The sequence below is a fragment of the Temnothorax curvispinosus genome, unplaced genomic scaffold, assembly GCF_003070985.1.
Source record: "Temnothorax curvispinosus isolate PA1 unplaced genomic scaffold, ASM307098v1 QBEX01005075.1, whole genome shotgun sequence".
NCBI classification, from domain to species: Eukaryota; Metazoa; Arthropoda; class Insecta; order Hymenoptera; family Formicidae; genus Temnothorax; species Temnothorax curvispinosus.
In genome coordinates, this window is record NW_020214855.1 from 141,540 (window position 1) to 157,194 (window position 15,655).

A 15,655-nucleotide genomic window follows, 5' to 3' on the forward strand; every position below is an offset into this window, starting at 1 on the left:
TAATGTTTGCAAAGAAACTTTTCCTATTGTTTCTAATAAACGCATTAATATAATTTCTATAATTCTCTCGAGAACAAGCTATTTCGCGAAATATTAATTTCCGGCTACTCGTGTTGCGTATGACAGCGCAAATGCTTCATAACTTCACGAATAGAGATGCATCGATATACCCGTCTATACTCGAAAACATCGGTCTCCGAAGAGTGAAAGACAGCGGGCTGTCGAATAACCACAAAACGAACGCAATGCTACGCGAATAAAATAAGAATAGACAGGTGAAATGAAAGGTACGAATACCATAAAAATATGCTACGATTGATCATCTATGCAGAATGATATGGTATTAAATACACGCAATACAATTTTACATGTTACAACATACGACTTAATGCAATTTGAAATAATCTTTCAAGGCAATTGCATTATACAAAATTTCCGTTAATTCTAGTTTTCGGACCTTCAGGTAATTTGTATTAAATTTATTTGGGGATTAATCGTCTTATTAGAATACAGAATTTTAATTAAGAAACATTATCGCCACAGAACGATAGAAAGCGTTGGTCATGTTACCTTCGTACTAGTCAAGGAATATCCGGCCTGCGAGAAACAGAGATAGCAACAGAGGGCCCGAAATGGAAACGAGATAGTCTAGTTTGGTTTGCACTTCTATTTACGACATAGTTCGTTAACCCTATGCGGCTGGATATGTGTCGCTCGTATCACATATGTGTACGGCGTGCATAATAGATATGTACATTTACGCAACGAATGATAATTAATCATTAATTATTTCCGAGAAGTTTTGATTAAAATATGCAGTTTAAAAAAAAAAACAGAAAAAAATCAAATTTCTACTTTTACGAAATAATTTCTATAAATTACAGAATTGCAATTACTTAAATTGCATTTTATCTAAAACAACACTACACTTTTTATTTTCTTGCACTGCGTTTTCTCGTATATCGCTTTAAATTTCTACAAACGACTACTAAAAAAGGAAAGTATGTGTCTATGCTGCGTCTGTGTGTATGCGTATGGACTGGTATGTTAAAGGTGTTCACAGGCATGTTGTCCATGTTGACACAAAAACTATATAGAGTCGCCGATAAATCGGACAGTTCGCGCGCTACTTTTCAATTGACTAATATTGATTTGACGACAAGTGGTAGCCATATGCATTTCGCGACGAAGCAATAGGTGGATCTCGGATTACACAGCCGCAGTCGCAATTGCATTAACGCGTCCTCAAGCCGATGCCACCGGCAGTCAATGCGTTGCGCTCGCCGCAAAACAGTGCCGCCACAAATCTCTCGCGGGCTGCAATTCATCCTAAATTTAATTAACACGGAAATTGAAATTTCCATTCGTGTGTTGTGAAATACAAGCGCGCGACTTATATATCAAGTGATTTGTAATAGTTTTGCGAAATTGTGTCATGCCACACAACAGTAATTTTACGAAATTCGCGATAATGTGAGAGTGTTATTGAACGGTTTGTGCATACGGGTGTAAATAGAATTTAAAATATGATTGATTCGCGAAAGCTGAGAAATTTATTTGACGATTTATAACCGCTAAAAGTTCTATTGATGTCTCAGTGCGGAAATAAGTCAATCGGTCAAAGGGCCCCCTCGTAATCAAAGAGAATCGATGCAAACCCGATTACCGCCAATCATAAAATTACGGCTACAGACGGCTTCTCTCGTTGTTACAGGCAAAGTAAATAGGCCGGAAATAGAGAGTCTGACGAGATGCAGCCTTTTGTGGGACAGAGATAAGAATTTATCGATTGGAGATGTAAATACCGGTTCTCCGGTACAATTTTTCTAACGCTTTGTGTAACTCTCAACCCGTAATTTTATAACATTACACACACGATATGCGGTGTAATGATTGACTTGACTTAAACGAGTGCGCGATTTCTAATACGCCCAATTCGAATACGCGAATGGTTTGATTCTCCGGATGGTGTGCCGCGAAACGCTTGAAAGGATTTGAGAAAGGATAGAGCCTTGAAAGGGATTGAGGCGAGGTTAAGCCCATAAGAGGGCGAGGAAACAGGGAGGAGCACCGACGCCGAAAGTAGGTACTTCGAGATATCGACCAGCCAGTCTGGACCGTTCCACGTCCGCGCGCTGTTTCCATTTTCTCGTTCGCTCCTTGTTCGCAACTGGAAAAAGGCTTGATTGCAACACCGCCTCTTTCACGTACAGCAAAAAAGATTACGAGAGACACTTTTCTTCGATCTCTTGCTCTGCCATTCTTAGCTTTAGAGAGAGCAGAGTTAGTTTGCTAACTTGTGTCCCCAATCGTCCCCAAGATCAAAGAATCGAAGTAATCTTTCTCGTATTGCTTTCGATATTAAAACGATCTGATTATCCTAAACGTAAAACTTTTCCGAATTTATGGAGATAGCGTATTTCATGATTCGATGACTTGATAATGGTGGTTAGCAATGAAGCAAATAGAATGAGATATTGAGCAATATCCAAGACGAGAAACTCATCCATTGTAATTGAGGTATCCTGCCTACCAGCCTAATTGTGACGAACAATAGCCGCGAAGTCTGCCTGATCAATCCAATTAGGAGCGGGTTAGTTATACGACTCCTCCAGCTAATTAATATCGCGAAACTGAATTTACGCACTGTAATTAACACGCTTACTTCTATAAAACAGATGCGTGCGCAAAACGCCGACGTAACAAATAAATTACGTATACAAGATACACTAAAATCGCCAGATGCATATTTCTCTATTGATTCTTCGACCAACTTTAATAATTGATTTTTCTGTATAGTAGAATCGCTAAGAAAACTTTGATTTAGAGTCCAATTACACAAAAACGCGATTAAAAAATGGAAAAGATAAAGCAAACGGTCATATTTTTATTGGATAAAATCATCTGTAAACCGGTCGAGGAAGCTGGTGGTCAGATGAATGTCCTCCCCTCCGTGATTCCGTGTTACCTTTTATGTAATAAATTATGATAGGTAAAAGCGATAGGTAACCTGCTTTAAATAAAAACTGCGATTCACGCTCTCGTAAGACGGAAAATATCACCGCCTCTACTCTAACACGTGCATCCGGGGAGAAAAAAAAAATCCCTGACGCGAGTGTACAAGCTCGTGTGGGACACAATAAAGTCTGCACCCCAACCCATGAAATGCCACCGTGACAAAGGGCGGTTAAGCCCTTCTCTCAACGTAGTAGACGCATCGCATACATACGTGTCGTCGCGCGGCGTCGCGGGCGTCGTTGAGCGGAGCGAAGCGGAGCAGAGTGGCGCGGCGCGGCGCGGCGCGGCCCCTCCTGCGTGCGCGCTGCGCGGCCCCGTTTTCCCGTGGAAAAGCCTCATTTCCCGCGCGATTGATTCCCGGTGAGATCGCGCCGAGTTTGCGACCGGCATTATATATAGACTATCGATTGCGCCGCCTAACCTTTGAGTGAGAAAAAGAGCGTAACGAGGATGAGGAGCGCGGATAAGTACGTCCGAGATGTTCGAGCGTCAGTCATGCTCGTCGATTAAAAGCGAATGCACCAGGTCAACTGTTATTGAAGATCGACCGCTTCGCCGCGTTCCGCGTTCCGCGTAATCGTGCCACTCGTACCAAGATCACGCGATGCGCGATCGAAATTAACGAAACCGTTATACTAATTTGTAAAATACCGTCGAGTGTTCAGATCATGTGTGATCCACAAATGTCGATTTATTAATTATATTACTTCCGGTTGATGAACGGTAAACGGTGCATTGCTAAGTGTGGGCTGGTGTGTCAGTGTTTTTTTTTTTATCAGTGACAGATTGCGATGCATAATTTTAAAATTTTTGATTGCCAGCAGAGTAAATAAATGTCATAATTTGATTGCTCGGCTGTTTGATCGTTTGACAGACAATTTTGTTATTATCCACTTTTGGTTATCAATAAAAAATCTTATAATACGCAGTGTTATGCAGGTTAAATAGAATATCGAGGGCACGGTAGTTATATTTGGTGAAAACAATGAAAATTCGATGAGCCCGAATGCCATTATGGTTGAAAGGCGAAAGCAGAAATAGCACGTTCGTGCGAATCGACTTGCACGATCACAACGAGCGCAACAGTCGACGTTTGTTATATTCGAAGTAGGGCACGATGCAAGTGACATAAATCAATTAGCAATAATAAATAGCTAATACCAAATTAAATTAATAGCAATTAATTAGTTAAAAGCAGTGACATTTAAATAATAATGAAATTTATCTAAAAGTGATTGTGTAACACTAAAAGATTCTGCGCGTGGAACGCGCAGGAACACGTATAAGCGTTTATTTAAAACGGAAAATAAAATTTTAAACTTTTAAAGTCATCTCGCAGTGCCGAATTTTGAGTAAAAAAAATCATCATGGAAGTCGAAGTTGTACCTTTCGTTGATAATAACGGCAAGAAGGACACGCCACGACGGGGTAGCAGAGTGCAAATTGTTCAGAAAAAAGGGTGAGGCCATTATTCGGACACGACATATACGATACGAGATAATCCGATGAATCTTTTGTCTGTCGATGTAACTGATTCTTACTACATAGATTGACTATCATCTGGCAGGTGTCATATTTCGATACTATTACGTTGTGAAAGACAACGCTCACGTTGCTTCTTATTTCAGAACGTCGCTCTTCATCATCATGAGCTTCATCTACTCGAAGCTGCTCATAGTCGTGTGCATCGCCTACGTGATAAGCGAAGTGGTGACGCACAAACTGCCGCTGTACTATTACGAGGGATTCTTCACATACCTTTACGGCATGAGTATCCTGTTCCTGTTGTACGTCTTCTGCTTCCTCCTTCAAGAGAGCGCTTGCTGTGCGAGGGGAGGCGATACGCCACCACCGCCACCGAGACCGCCCAAATCTGGTTGGACCGCTAAGGAACCTAAGGACAAGAACAAGAAGAAAGATAAGAAGGAAAAGGACCAGAAGCAGCCGAAGCAGACCAAAAAGGAAACTCAGGTTCTCTAAAAATATTAGCTTTTCACGAGAAACGAGGAATCTCTAATCTAATATAAACATACCTAATTAACAATTTTAATTAATGATCGATATTTCGTTAAGGGGTTATAGGAGTGTAGCGAACAGAAAATAGAGCACTTCTCAACATTATATAAGATTTAAAAAGATAGTGTTTTTTTCTGGAAAAAAAACATTTTTAATAATAAAATTAAGATTTAATATTACAACAAAAATATTGAAATAATTAACAATAGTAGTGTCTTAAATAATCATTATTACATCCATGCGCGCATGCATAATACCCAAGATTTTAGCTTTAGTAAATAGTAGATATTTTTTAACTTTACACTTATCATTTTTGGTTCATAGAAGGAATTTTTAAAAATTTTATTTTTTGCAAAGCTAGACATTTAAATATTTGCATTTTCTTGAAAAATGTTTTTTTTTATAATTTAAAGAAAAAAATTAAAAGTAGGAAAAAACCTTCGTGAATTGATGCGAAATATTATTAAAATGTTAGTTAAAAATTTCAAATTAATCGGATAAACCATTTTTAAAAATAATATTTTGAGAAAAACGCGTTTAGAGTCGTTAAGACGTAAACTTTGTAATTTTTAATAATTTACTTATAACTTATTAATTTATATCAGTTCCATTTTTATGACTTCAAATGGAAAATAAATAAAGAATTTTTAATTTTTTGAAATTTTTAAAGTCCTAATCTCTTTGTTCGAAGTAAGAGCGCATGCTTTAATACTTGATTTGTGCACTTATTTATCTATTTATTTTTAATAACATTTTACAACCTTGTAAAGTCTTTTTTTATTTTACACTAGCCTTCATCTCGTGATATGATCGTATATTTAACGGATAAAACAGTAAAATTATTTATAGGGACCTATGTAATGTGAAAGGTTCACACTATGATTCCAACAAGTTTCTAATTTTGAGCAAGTTTCACGGTTACGACAATGGCACATTACCCGTGAAATGTATTTTAGTTAACGCGTAGTATCTAACAATATGTTACGCGGATATTCTCGACGTGCGCGTAATTGATGCGTTAATTGCTGCTTTTTATTTCGACTGTCTTTACCTAAATTTCTTATAACAAAAATACAATCTAGTTGCGTTTTATTATTGCGTGCAATTTCAACAAAGATTTGAGTAATTTTTTAACGATATTATATATTATATATGCTTGCAATTCTCTATTAATAGTATATTTATTTTATGTATAAACAATTTCCCAATGTAAAATTAATTAAATTCCAAATTTCTAAAGTAATATTTCTACGAGAATATATACATTTTGATTATATTATCGTGAAAGGCACCATTTTTGCAGGATGCGACTGATGTTGAAGCTGGTGTGGCTACACGAATTTTACGGAAACGAAAGACTTCGCAAAATGACCATAGCCATGGAAGCTTCTTCCTCAGAATTGGTGCAATAGGTAAGTTCACAATTTTTTCGGGAATACTAAAAAATTGTTCTTAATTGATGCAAATAATATCAATAAAAACTGATTAAACATAATTTGTTAGCGTTTGGACTGGGTACTATGGTATACAACGGTTTGGAATTCGGCGCGTTCTTCGAAGTGCCATTTACATCACCCTGCTATCAGATATTACAAGGCATCAATCCGGTGCTGCAGATGATCTTCACCTTTATGCAGATGTACTTTATTTTCATGAATTCTCGAGTACGTATTTGAAATTACGAAACGAACAACAAACCGAAGGAGGGAGAACTAGAAAAATGCAAATTACGATATTCTTTTCACAGTTGAACATCCATCGTTTTAAAGTCATCGCTCGCTTCGGTCTGATGCACGTGGTCGCGACGAATCTCTGCGTATGGATACGCACGCTGGTTCTGGAGAGTCTCAAGGAGATCACTCAGTATCACAAAAAACTAGGCCAGGTTGAGGCGGGGATTCTCGGTAAGCGATCTATATTAGAATTAATCGGTATCATCGTTCGAACCGCGCCGAAGCGATGGTACGCCAAGTTCAAGTACTCTGGCGATTACGCTGTCGACGTGCCAATATATCGATGTGCCGACATTTGCAGAGAGCATCAAGCAGCACTCGATGCGAAACGCAGGGGCCATATTGGGTACCGAGCCGCGCGACATGGCACAATTACGAGAGGCTCCTCTCACGGCCTCTTCGAGGTCGACGACCGTCGTGCCGACCAGCACGGTTGTGACAGTTGGCACTGCTTTGGGTCGCGTGATGACAACGACAGCCAGATCAATCGCGGACGCGTTCACCTCGCCGTCTCCAACGTCCACCTCGACCACCTGGACAACCCCGTCGACGACGACGCCATCAACCACCACCTTCGCGTTGCCTAATCTGACGACCACCACAGCGACAACCCTGTCCACTATCCTGACCACGTTCACCCCATCCACCACCAGCACCACCACCACTACCACCACCACCGAAAGAATCACCACTATCCCGACTACAACGAGCACCAGCACCACCACGACTATCACGCCGTCCACTACCACATTTTGGTCGCAAATTATGGAGCTAGTGAGCGCGCCGCAAAGTGACATGGATAACCAAGTACGGATCATGTCTTATTATGTCACTGTGAATAAATGCCGTTAAAACGGTAAACGCGCTAGAATTAAAAGTCTTCTTCCTCTCTCTTTTAGGTACCGCAGATCTTTGATGTGAGTAACTTGACGAACAGCAGCGAGTATTGGAGCCCGAACTTGGGTATCTACGCGGAAGCTCTGACGGAGGATGGCACAGTGTCCAATTCGTGCGGACGCGTCAATATCATGGGAACCATCGTGCAGGACGCGGCGCCGTATCTATTTCCATTCATAATAGAGTACAGTTTGATCGGGGCGGCAGTGATCTACGTCATGTGGAAGCATATCGGCCGACATCCGCGTTGGCCCCATTTGGCAGAGGCTGATCTTGAACGTCGTCTGGAGGCTATGCTATCTCGAAGAGCTGTCGCTCTTGCTCATGCAGGTAACTTTCTTTCTTTCCCATATCGTGATTATTTTAATTTCGAATATAGTCAAATATTTTTTATAGTTTCATAAATATGCATAATCTTTATTTGAGAATCGAGTCATCATAAAAGATATTACTAGGTCACACCAGAGTCGATTGCGTTGGAGCGAGCAAAGGTCTCTTCTGCGGTCTGCTTCTTCTGGTTGGTTCCCTGATATGCCTGATACTGTTCTTCGTGCTGATCCATCATCCGGAGCTCGGATTGCTCGCGATTTATCTCGCTGACGTGTCTCACTGCGTTTTAATGGCGCTATCCATCATCGCCATAATCATCGGCTTCATTCGCGTGCAGAGCCTCAAGTTTAAGGCCGAGGAGCAGAGCGATCTTAATGACATCCTCCTGCGCGTCTCCGCCTTCGGTCTCTTCGTCTATGCCGTCTTCAGCGTGATCGCCGGTTCCTTGGCAGCCTTCACGCACGAGCCGAATCTGCTGGTGATGGTGACAGGATTGCTCTCGGTCGCCCAAGTCGTCCTTCAGATGCTCTTCATCGCTGATGTGTCGCGCAGGCGAGTTCACCTGCCGGAGCACGATCGCAGCAAGCCCGGCAGGCAGATAGTCACTTTCCTGCTGATCTGCAATGTGACCATGTGGGTGATCTACACTTTCGAAACCCAGAAGGTTATTGCCAATCCGGTGCAGCTTGATTTCTACGGATTCCTCGCTTGGGCCATTGTGCAGAGGATCACCCTGCCGCTGTGCATCTTCCACAGGTTCCACAGCGCCGTGACGCTGGCCGAGATCTGGAAAACTAGCTACAAGGCGCGTCTGGAGTAGACGAGCGGGGAGTCTCGTCATAGTCAATCGTCCGGAGTGGTCGTCGGTTGGAATAACGAAGGAGCGAGCACAAGCAGGTCAGGATGCTCGACGATCTCGATCACGTACATCGACTTCGGGTCTCGAAAAAAAAGGTGAAGATTGAGAAGAAAGGAGGAAAGAAAGAAAAAGCGGAAAAGATCAATTGAGAAGATCGACGGACGGAAAAAATTGGAAAAATGATGGATCAGCCGGAATAATCCAACATATTCAGCGTGTCCAATACGCTCGTTGCACGAAGAAATCTTCGGATGATATTCAAGTCGTTGATAATTGTTGACAGTTCCAAGAATTCAAGTTGGGAAGTTGAAGATATATCTCGTTGAGAAAACCCTTTATCGACATCTGAAGAGACGCTTCAGTGATACGCTCAAGGTCGATCTGGACATCCTCGAAGAGGAGCTATCGCGTAAAGTGGAGCCAGACATGATTGTGCCGAGTCGCAAACTGTTTCTTTGTCTCCTTGTTTTACGTACGTTATATTTCTTCCTTTCTTTTTATTATGTTCTCAACATTGGTCAGTAGAGATAACAGGGAGAAGGACGGATCAATGACAACCTGGACGATCGACAAATCTTGTTAATCAGACAGGCTTTCGCCGCAACTTCGGCGTAAACGAAGCACAAAACAACAAAAATGTTTAGCGCATACGCATTTTCCTTCACCGCGTTTTCTCACCTTACACGATCTCTATATACTGCCACCAAATTTTCTACTTTTATATTATATGTACCGTATATGTACCCTCGCCCCATTGTGCATTATCAAGAGCATTGTAGACAATTCGGTTCACTCGTGGGGATTTAGATTGTTCGATATTTCCTGGAATTTCTATTATTTCATTCATTATGTCGGATATGTCGGATATATCGCTGTGATATACTTTTTGTGAAAAACTTGAGTCGGCGTTGGGCGGCGAATCTCCTTCTATTCATACATTAACGTATATGTTTAACTAAATACTTGATATTTTTATAAATCGATATTTAGCGGACGAGATTAGCCTCTAAGTTTATCGTGTTTGGTTTACGCTCTCCGATATACGTATATCTTATGAGACGTTAATTAATTCGGTAATCAGAATTCATCGTATCAAACAATTAACTGGCTGTCGAAGCGAACGGCTTCGTTTCTACACTTTATCGAAATAATTGCGCGATCGTAAAATCGATGGTCGTGAATGGTCGTGATTGTGCATTCTTCGCAGTCTAACTGACGAAATCTCAAAAGAGGCTCGACGAAGAACAGGGTAATTTCGCGGCGTTGTTCGCTTAACGAAAGCAAAAATAGAGCGACGTTTCGGCCTCGCGAAAAATCCTCTCGTTCTCGAAACACTTCACCCAAGACGCGAGTGCTTCCTCGCATTCAAGAGCGCGCAATTAGCGAGAGATCCATCCCTTCAAAAGGGATCCATTTGCACCCGTAAGATCTCTTTCATTGTTTCCCGTTGCGTGCCACAAAGTACAAAATTGTTTTGGAAATTTTTCGAATATTTTACTGTTTATCAACATTTTTTCAACATTCGCGCACTTCGAATGAACACGCCGAAGACATCGCGCAAACCTTCGTCGTATCTTCATCGCGAGCAGTTGGCACACATTTAAAGAACAACATTGAACGAAAAAGTCAATGAGGAAGGAGACCCGTGTTCGAGGCCAACACGAGCGATTGTGTACAGAGAGTATTTCGTTTCAAAACTCGTCGAGTACTGAATGGAGCATATACTCGAAAAGTTTTCGCGAATGTAAGCGGAAGTTACGTTCTATGATGCAGATTGTGTGACTAAAACGTACGTAAGAGCGGCGCGAAGGAAGTCAATGATGACTTACGTCAAAGAGGCTTATTTTCGTCGAAAAGCGATCTCGTACGTGTTTGTCCTTTCAATTAAATATTCTCACAGACGGTACGATGTTTGAACGTCAAAGATGTCCATTGTGAATGGCTTAATTCTTTGAGGGGCGACGGTGCAGCTTGTGTACTTCATGTATAAGTCACAGTATAATGTATTTAGGTGCCACGACATTTGTGCGTTTCTATGTTGGTGCGATGTGGTTTAATTTGTGAACTACAGTGCCTAAGTTTCACTCTCTAGTACTGCTTCTCTTTCGGAGATCTTGCACAAAATACGCTGACTTTCTCGGGCCCCTGAAAGAGTTAAGGAAGAGAACTTCGGGGGTAGAAAAGAAAGAACGAGATTTATAATCGGTACAGGCGAATAGAGGAGCTCGCACACCACTCACGAAATATAAGAGGTAATTATTCTCATCATTATTGATTAGTGTTTAAGCCTATCTCGAAGAGATATCGATCTTTCGCATTTACTTCGCTATTGATATCATATGTAGATCGTTGAGAAAAGATAACGTTCATCGTATAGAGACTATACTTTGTGAATTCCTCCACAATCCTTGTGAAAATACTCCCTTTCTCCTAAGAGTAAAGCACAACATTAAATTTTATTTAATAAAATTTATACTTAACGCGTAAATTTTATTAAGTAGAACTTTCTCACGCGATGAGAAAAACAATAATATACAAGACACACTCGAAATCCTGACGGAAATCATAATTGTACACCAGTCGACGTCTTTAGCTTTCGAGTCTAAATATTTTAATTATTAGAAATAATATAAATAATAAGTAATGCGCTCGTGCGCGAAATGAAAAAAAATGTTATTGCACCGCAAACAACTGAAGCAGTTACAACCGTTAAGGATCGATTAAACATAATTATAATCCAACATTATTAAAAAGTAAACACAATATAAATATATATAGATATAAATATATATATATATATATATATATATATATATATATATTATAAAGACTCTTGTATTAATTTTCATGTGCGCAACTGTAGTTGGAGTGTTGCGTGCAAATGTAAATAATAATAATCACTCTTTGTCAGCAAATTATTCAGCAGAGTGTCTGTGAAACGAACGTCATTAGATTGCCAATAGATTGAGGATTAAGCTTAAACAAATTTTTAATTTTTTAGCTGTTATTCTAATTAATTACTCAAAGTATATAAGCTGATTTTTCCAGAATTATACATGTGGCAAAAAGTACATAATATACATTTTAACTTAGAAAGAAAAAATATATATATATATCAGTACAAAGATTATAAAATGCGTATGAACTTCTATAAATCAAAACACTCATGCATGTCTCATACTTCAGTCATTATAGATTTGATTAGAAAAAAAGTGTAGGTGAATCAGCTTGTATGGGCGATAATATGCAATGCTAATTAACACTAAATTGATATGTTGGTCTAACATCACGCTAAATTGTCAATTGTGAGAACAGAGTTTGTGAAAATCGTCACAACTCTGTGAAAATTTTAATTTTTTTGCAAATATCTGTGAACCTCTTCGTTTCGTCGACACTTTGCGCGATCACATCATAGAAGGGACAAAATCACGACACAACAGCATAGTAAAAGATCTCATTGCGAGAATTAAATTAATTAACAAGGCACTGCCACACCGGACCAACAAAGCCGAAACGAATGACAGAAGGGATTCTGAAAGGAAAAGAGGAAAGACACGCGCAAATGCAGAAAGAGAACCAATAATCCTTTATCAATTTCCCGTAAAGAGAAAAACTATAAAGAAGATATATATGAAACTAAAACGTTTCCAGACCCTTCCACGTTTAAAGAGTGTGAACGAGTGCGTAGTTCCAATATACGTATGTGTGATTAGAGAGTGAGAAAAGAAAAAAAGAGAGAAAGAGAGCGAGAGAGAGAGAGAGAGAGAACGAGAGAAAGATAGACAAAAGGAGAAGAAGAACGGAAGAATACTTGAAACGTTTTTCTTCGGCAAACAACGTCTTTGTATACTCTACCCATGTTGTAAGGAGAAAAAAAACCACGATTCTCTTGTATATGTACATCAATATCTCGATAGTAGCCGTAAGCCTAATTAGTGAGTCGCGGATTTGCGATAGGACTAACGAAATGAATGCAATTAAGATTCGCCCGATTTAATTACGAATTGTGCGCGATTGCGTTGATTTAATTTTTGTTCGCAGAATCATTGGCATTGCAAATTTATTGCAAATTCGCGCCATTTTATAAATTTTCATTTTCATATAAATCGCATATTTATCATATATAACTATAACAGCATTATAAATATGTTCAAATAAATCGCACGTATGGTACCCGACATTGTGTAAGCAATCAGATTTTCTTTCGTAACAGTGTATTCCAATTACGTTCCATATTTATTGAGACGATAGCATGTTTGCAGCAACTTCGTATATACTTCTATAAGTTCACCAAGTCGCGAATCCGCCAGAAACAGACGAAAAAAGGATAAGAGAGGACAATTTGCATATGCATGCGCGTGCCGGAAGCAAATCCGCGACGCATTATTATTTAACATAATGTAGTGAGTTTTCGATGTCTTCGAGTATAATTACAGTTTGTACACGTATACACGCAGTTTTAAGCAACAGAACATACACACCAACACAAACACACACATACACACACACACACATACAACATACACGCGCGCACAAGTGGCATCACTCATGGATTTACCAGAGACACATCAAGAAGGAAGCGAGGACAATGGAAGGCACAGAACGGAAGAAGTTAACGTTTCGTCGGAACAGGCGATAATGACAGACGGAACACAAAGAAATAAAAAATAAAAATAAAATACAGTAAAAGTATAAATTACATGTTGTGGTGTAAGCAGTTCTTCGAATGTCGAGTAGCGACGAATACGTCTGTAAATTCATAAATTCGCTCATTCATCGATTCCTATTTTCCATTGTATACCGTTAAAACCAGTTTCATTGTGACCCGAGTTACATCGTTGCCGCATCATTTGTAACGATACACGATTATATTGGTTAATAAAAGTTATCTAGACGTAATGCATGTCTATTTTATTTTTATCCCAAGCTTCCCCAGACAGCGCCATATGTCCAAAATCGAGAAATAAGACGTCTTTTAGACGTCTTTTAGCCATCTTTTCGTAAGATGTCTAAAAGACATCTTTTAGACGTCTTATGTCCCGCTTTTGGACATGTATGCTGTATGGGTTCCTTGTTTCCTTTCTTCATGCAAGCTTCTCCATTACAATCGCATTTCAAGAAGCAAACATTTTCCAATGATGATTAAATTATATATTGTTTGCACGATCCGTATCTCTGTAGGCTTCTAAGACATTTCAATGTTTTTCACATCCGCAAATATTAAATAAATACTGTATGTAATGTTTAGCAGAATTTGTAATAGCAAAAAGTTTCTAAACATATTTTAATTCGCAAACTTTTACGTGAATAGTTTACAAATCTAGAAAAATATTCCAATTTTTATATTTATATAAAACAAAGTATATATTTTTCATACACACGTAAAATGCGAATCAACAGTCAATAATGACGGTCTCGTAACAGATTCATGTATCTACTGTAGATATATTGTTCCAAATATTTATTAAGACGTTATAAGTAATTCTTACATATAAAATTTAAGCTTTGAGATATTCCCAATACAATGACTTTAATAATAAAAACATATTAACATAATTTGCGAAGATTTAGCAGAAAATATACGTGTGCCTTGTAATGCAGTTGAATATCATGTTCACCACGAGATGGTGGTTGTTTCTAGCCAGTCTCGAAAATACAATGTAGAGCAATCCCACTGCTTGTTTCAATGTTCAAGTTATCATTAATATATTAACACTTTGCATTTATTATTTGTAACAGGATGATATCTAAACTCGCACGCAAATCGTAAGGTTTGTGTTCAGATTTAACGTACACCATGTGAATAAATCAACCCGATTGTAGGTCGGTTGAATTATTAATCGTTGCATTATTAATTTGGATCGTATCATGCTCAAGTCACCTGCGCGTACAAAGTATGTTAAGGACATCATTCAAATGAAATCTGGCACGATTCCTTGTAGGACGACATTCATCGCAGGTACATTTAAAATTGCCTGCGATAAATGCCAATAAAACGATAGCGACTTTCACCTGTAAACGTGCGGAAAAATTACTTTTTTTTATTCATTTTTATTTATCACATACACAAATGAAGATTTCTTTTTATCATATATTAAAATAAAAATTCAAAGTTACATTTCCGCGAATACGTCCAGATGTCAGGAAACCATTATACAACTACAAAAGAATGGCTCGAGAAAGAGTTAATGTAACTACATAAAACTCGGCTTATGTAAAGAATTGCGGAACCAAATGAGCCGGACGTGAGTCAGGAACCATAATTAACAAAATATTCGACTACCAGCTCGAGCGGCTAGAGTATAACGCAACGGCGATCGAGCGAGCAACGGCAACGGGAAGACGGAAGGCGCGACGTTCGAGCGGGCGAAATTACAAATGAGAGGTGGAAAACGGCCGGGCCGAAAGAAAGGTACACAAATGCATATGTATGGTAGGCGCGTATCGACGTCGCCAGAAGTGTTCGTTGGCAGGCTGGCCTGGCATTGTGAACGACCGGTAAACAATTAGTCGCGCCGTATGGCGATGAATCATTATTAAAGACGACGATGACGAGCCCGACTGTCCTCAGGCGCTCCGTCGTCGTGCCGGTCATTCGAGCGGGCCTGGTTAACATGCGACATTAATTTGCGTAAGGTGTGTTTTGGGGTGCTACTTGAAAAGGCAGCAGCGGATGTGGGTGCGCAATAGAAAAGAGATGACGTACCGAGAGAGCGGGAAAGGAGAAGAAGAAGAAGAAGAGCACTGGCCCCGGTGAGGCTTCGCCGGGCCTCATTTGCCTTTCAATGCGCTGCTTCCCTTC

General features: G+C 39.6%; 1 protein-coding gene across 6 annotated transcripts in view; it reads left to right on the top strand.

Moving 5' to 3' along the window:
• LOC112454463 overlaps nt 1-13,752 on the top strand; it is a 31,827-nt gene extending 18,075 nt beyond the window's left edge. For 5 of the 6 annotated variants that reach the window (XM_025015880.1, XM_025015882.1, XM_025015883.1 and 2 more), the window contains 7 exons: nt 4,647-4,989; nt 6,338-6,446; nt 6,538-6,698; nt 6,782-6,938; nt 7,069-7,574; nt 7,667-7,994; nt 8,120-13,752. In XM_025015880.1, the coding sequence (XP_024871648.1) occupies nt 4,647-4,989; nt 6,338-6,446; nt 6,538-6,698; nt 6,782-6,938; nt 7,069-7,574; nt 7,667-7,994; nt 8,120-8,814 (2,299 nt within the window). In that variant the 3' untranslated portion in view covers nt 8,815-13,752. Of the gene's footprint in view, nt 1-3,355; nt 4,478-4,646; nt 4,990-6,337; nt 6,447-6,537; nt 6,699-6,781; nt 6,939-7,068; nt 7,575-7,666; nt 7,995-8,119 lie in introns of those variants that run through there. The other variant, XM_025015885.1, reaches the window with a different exon arrangement.
• The last annotated feature ends 1,903 nt before the right edge of the window (nt 13,753-15,655 follow it).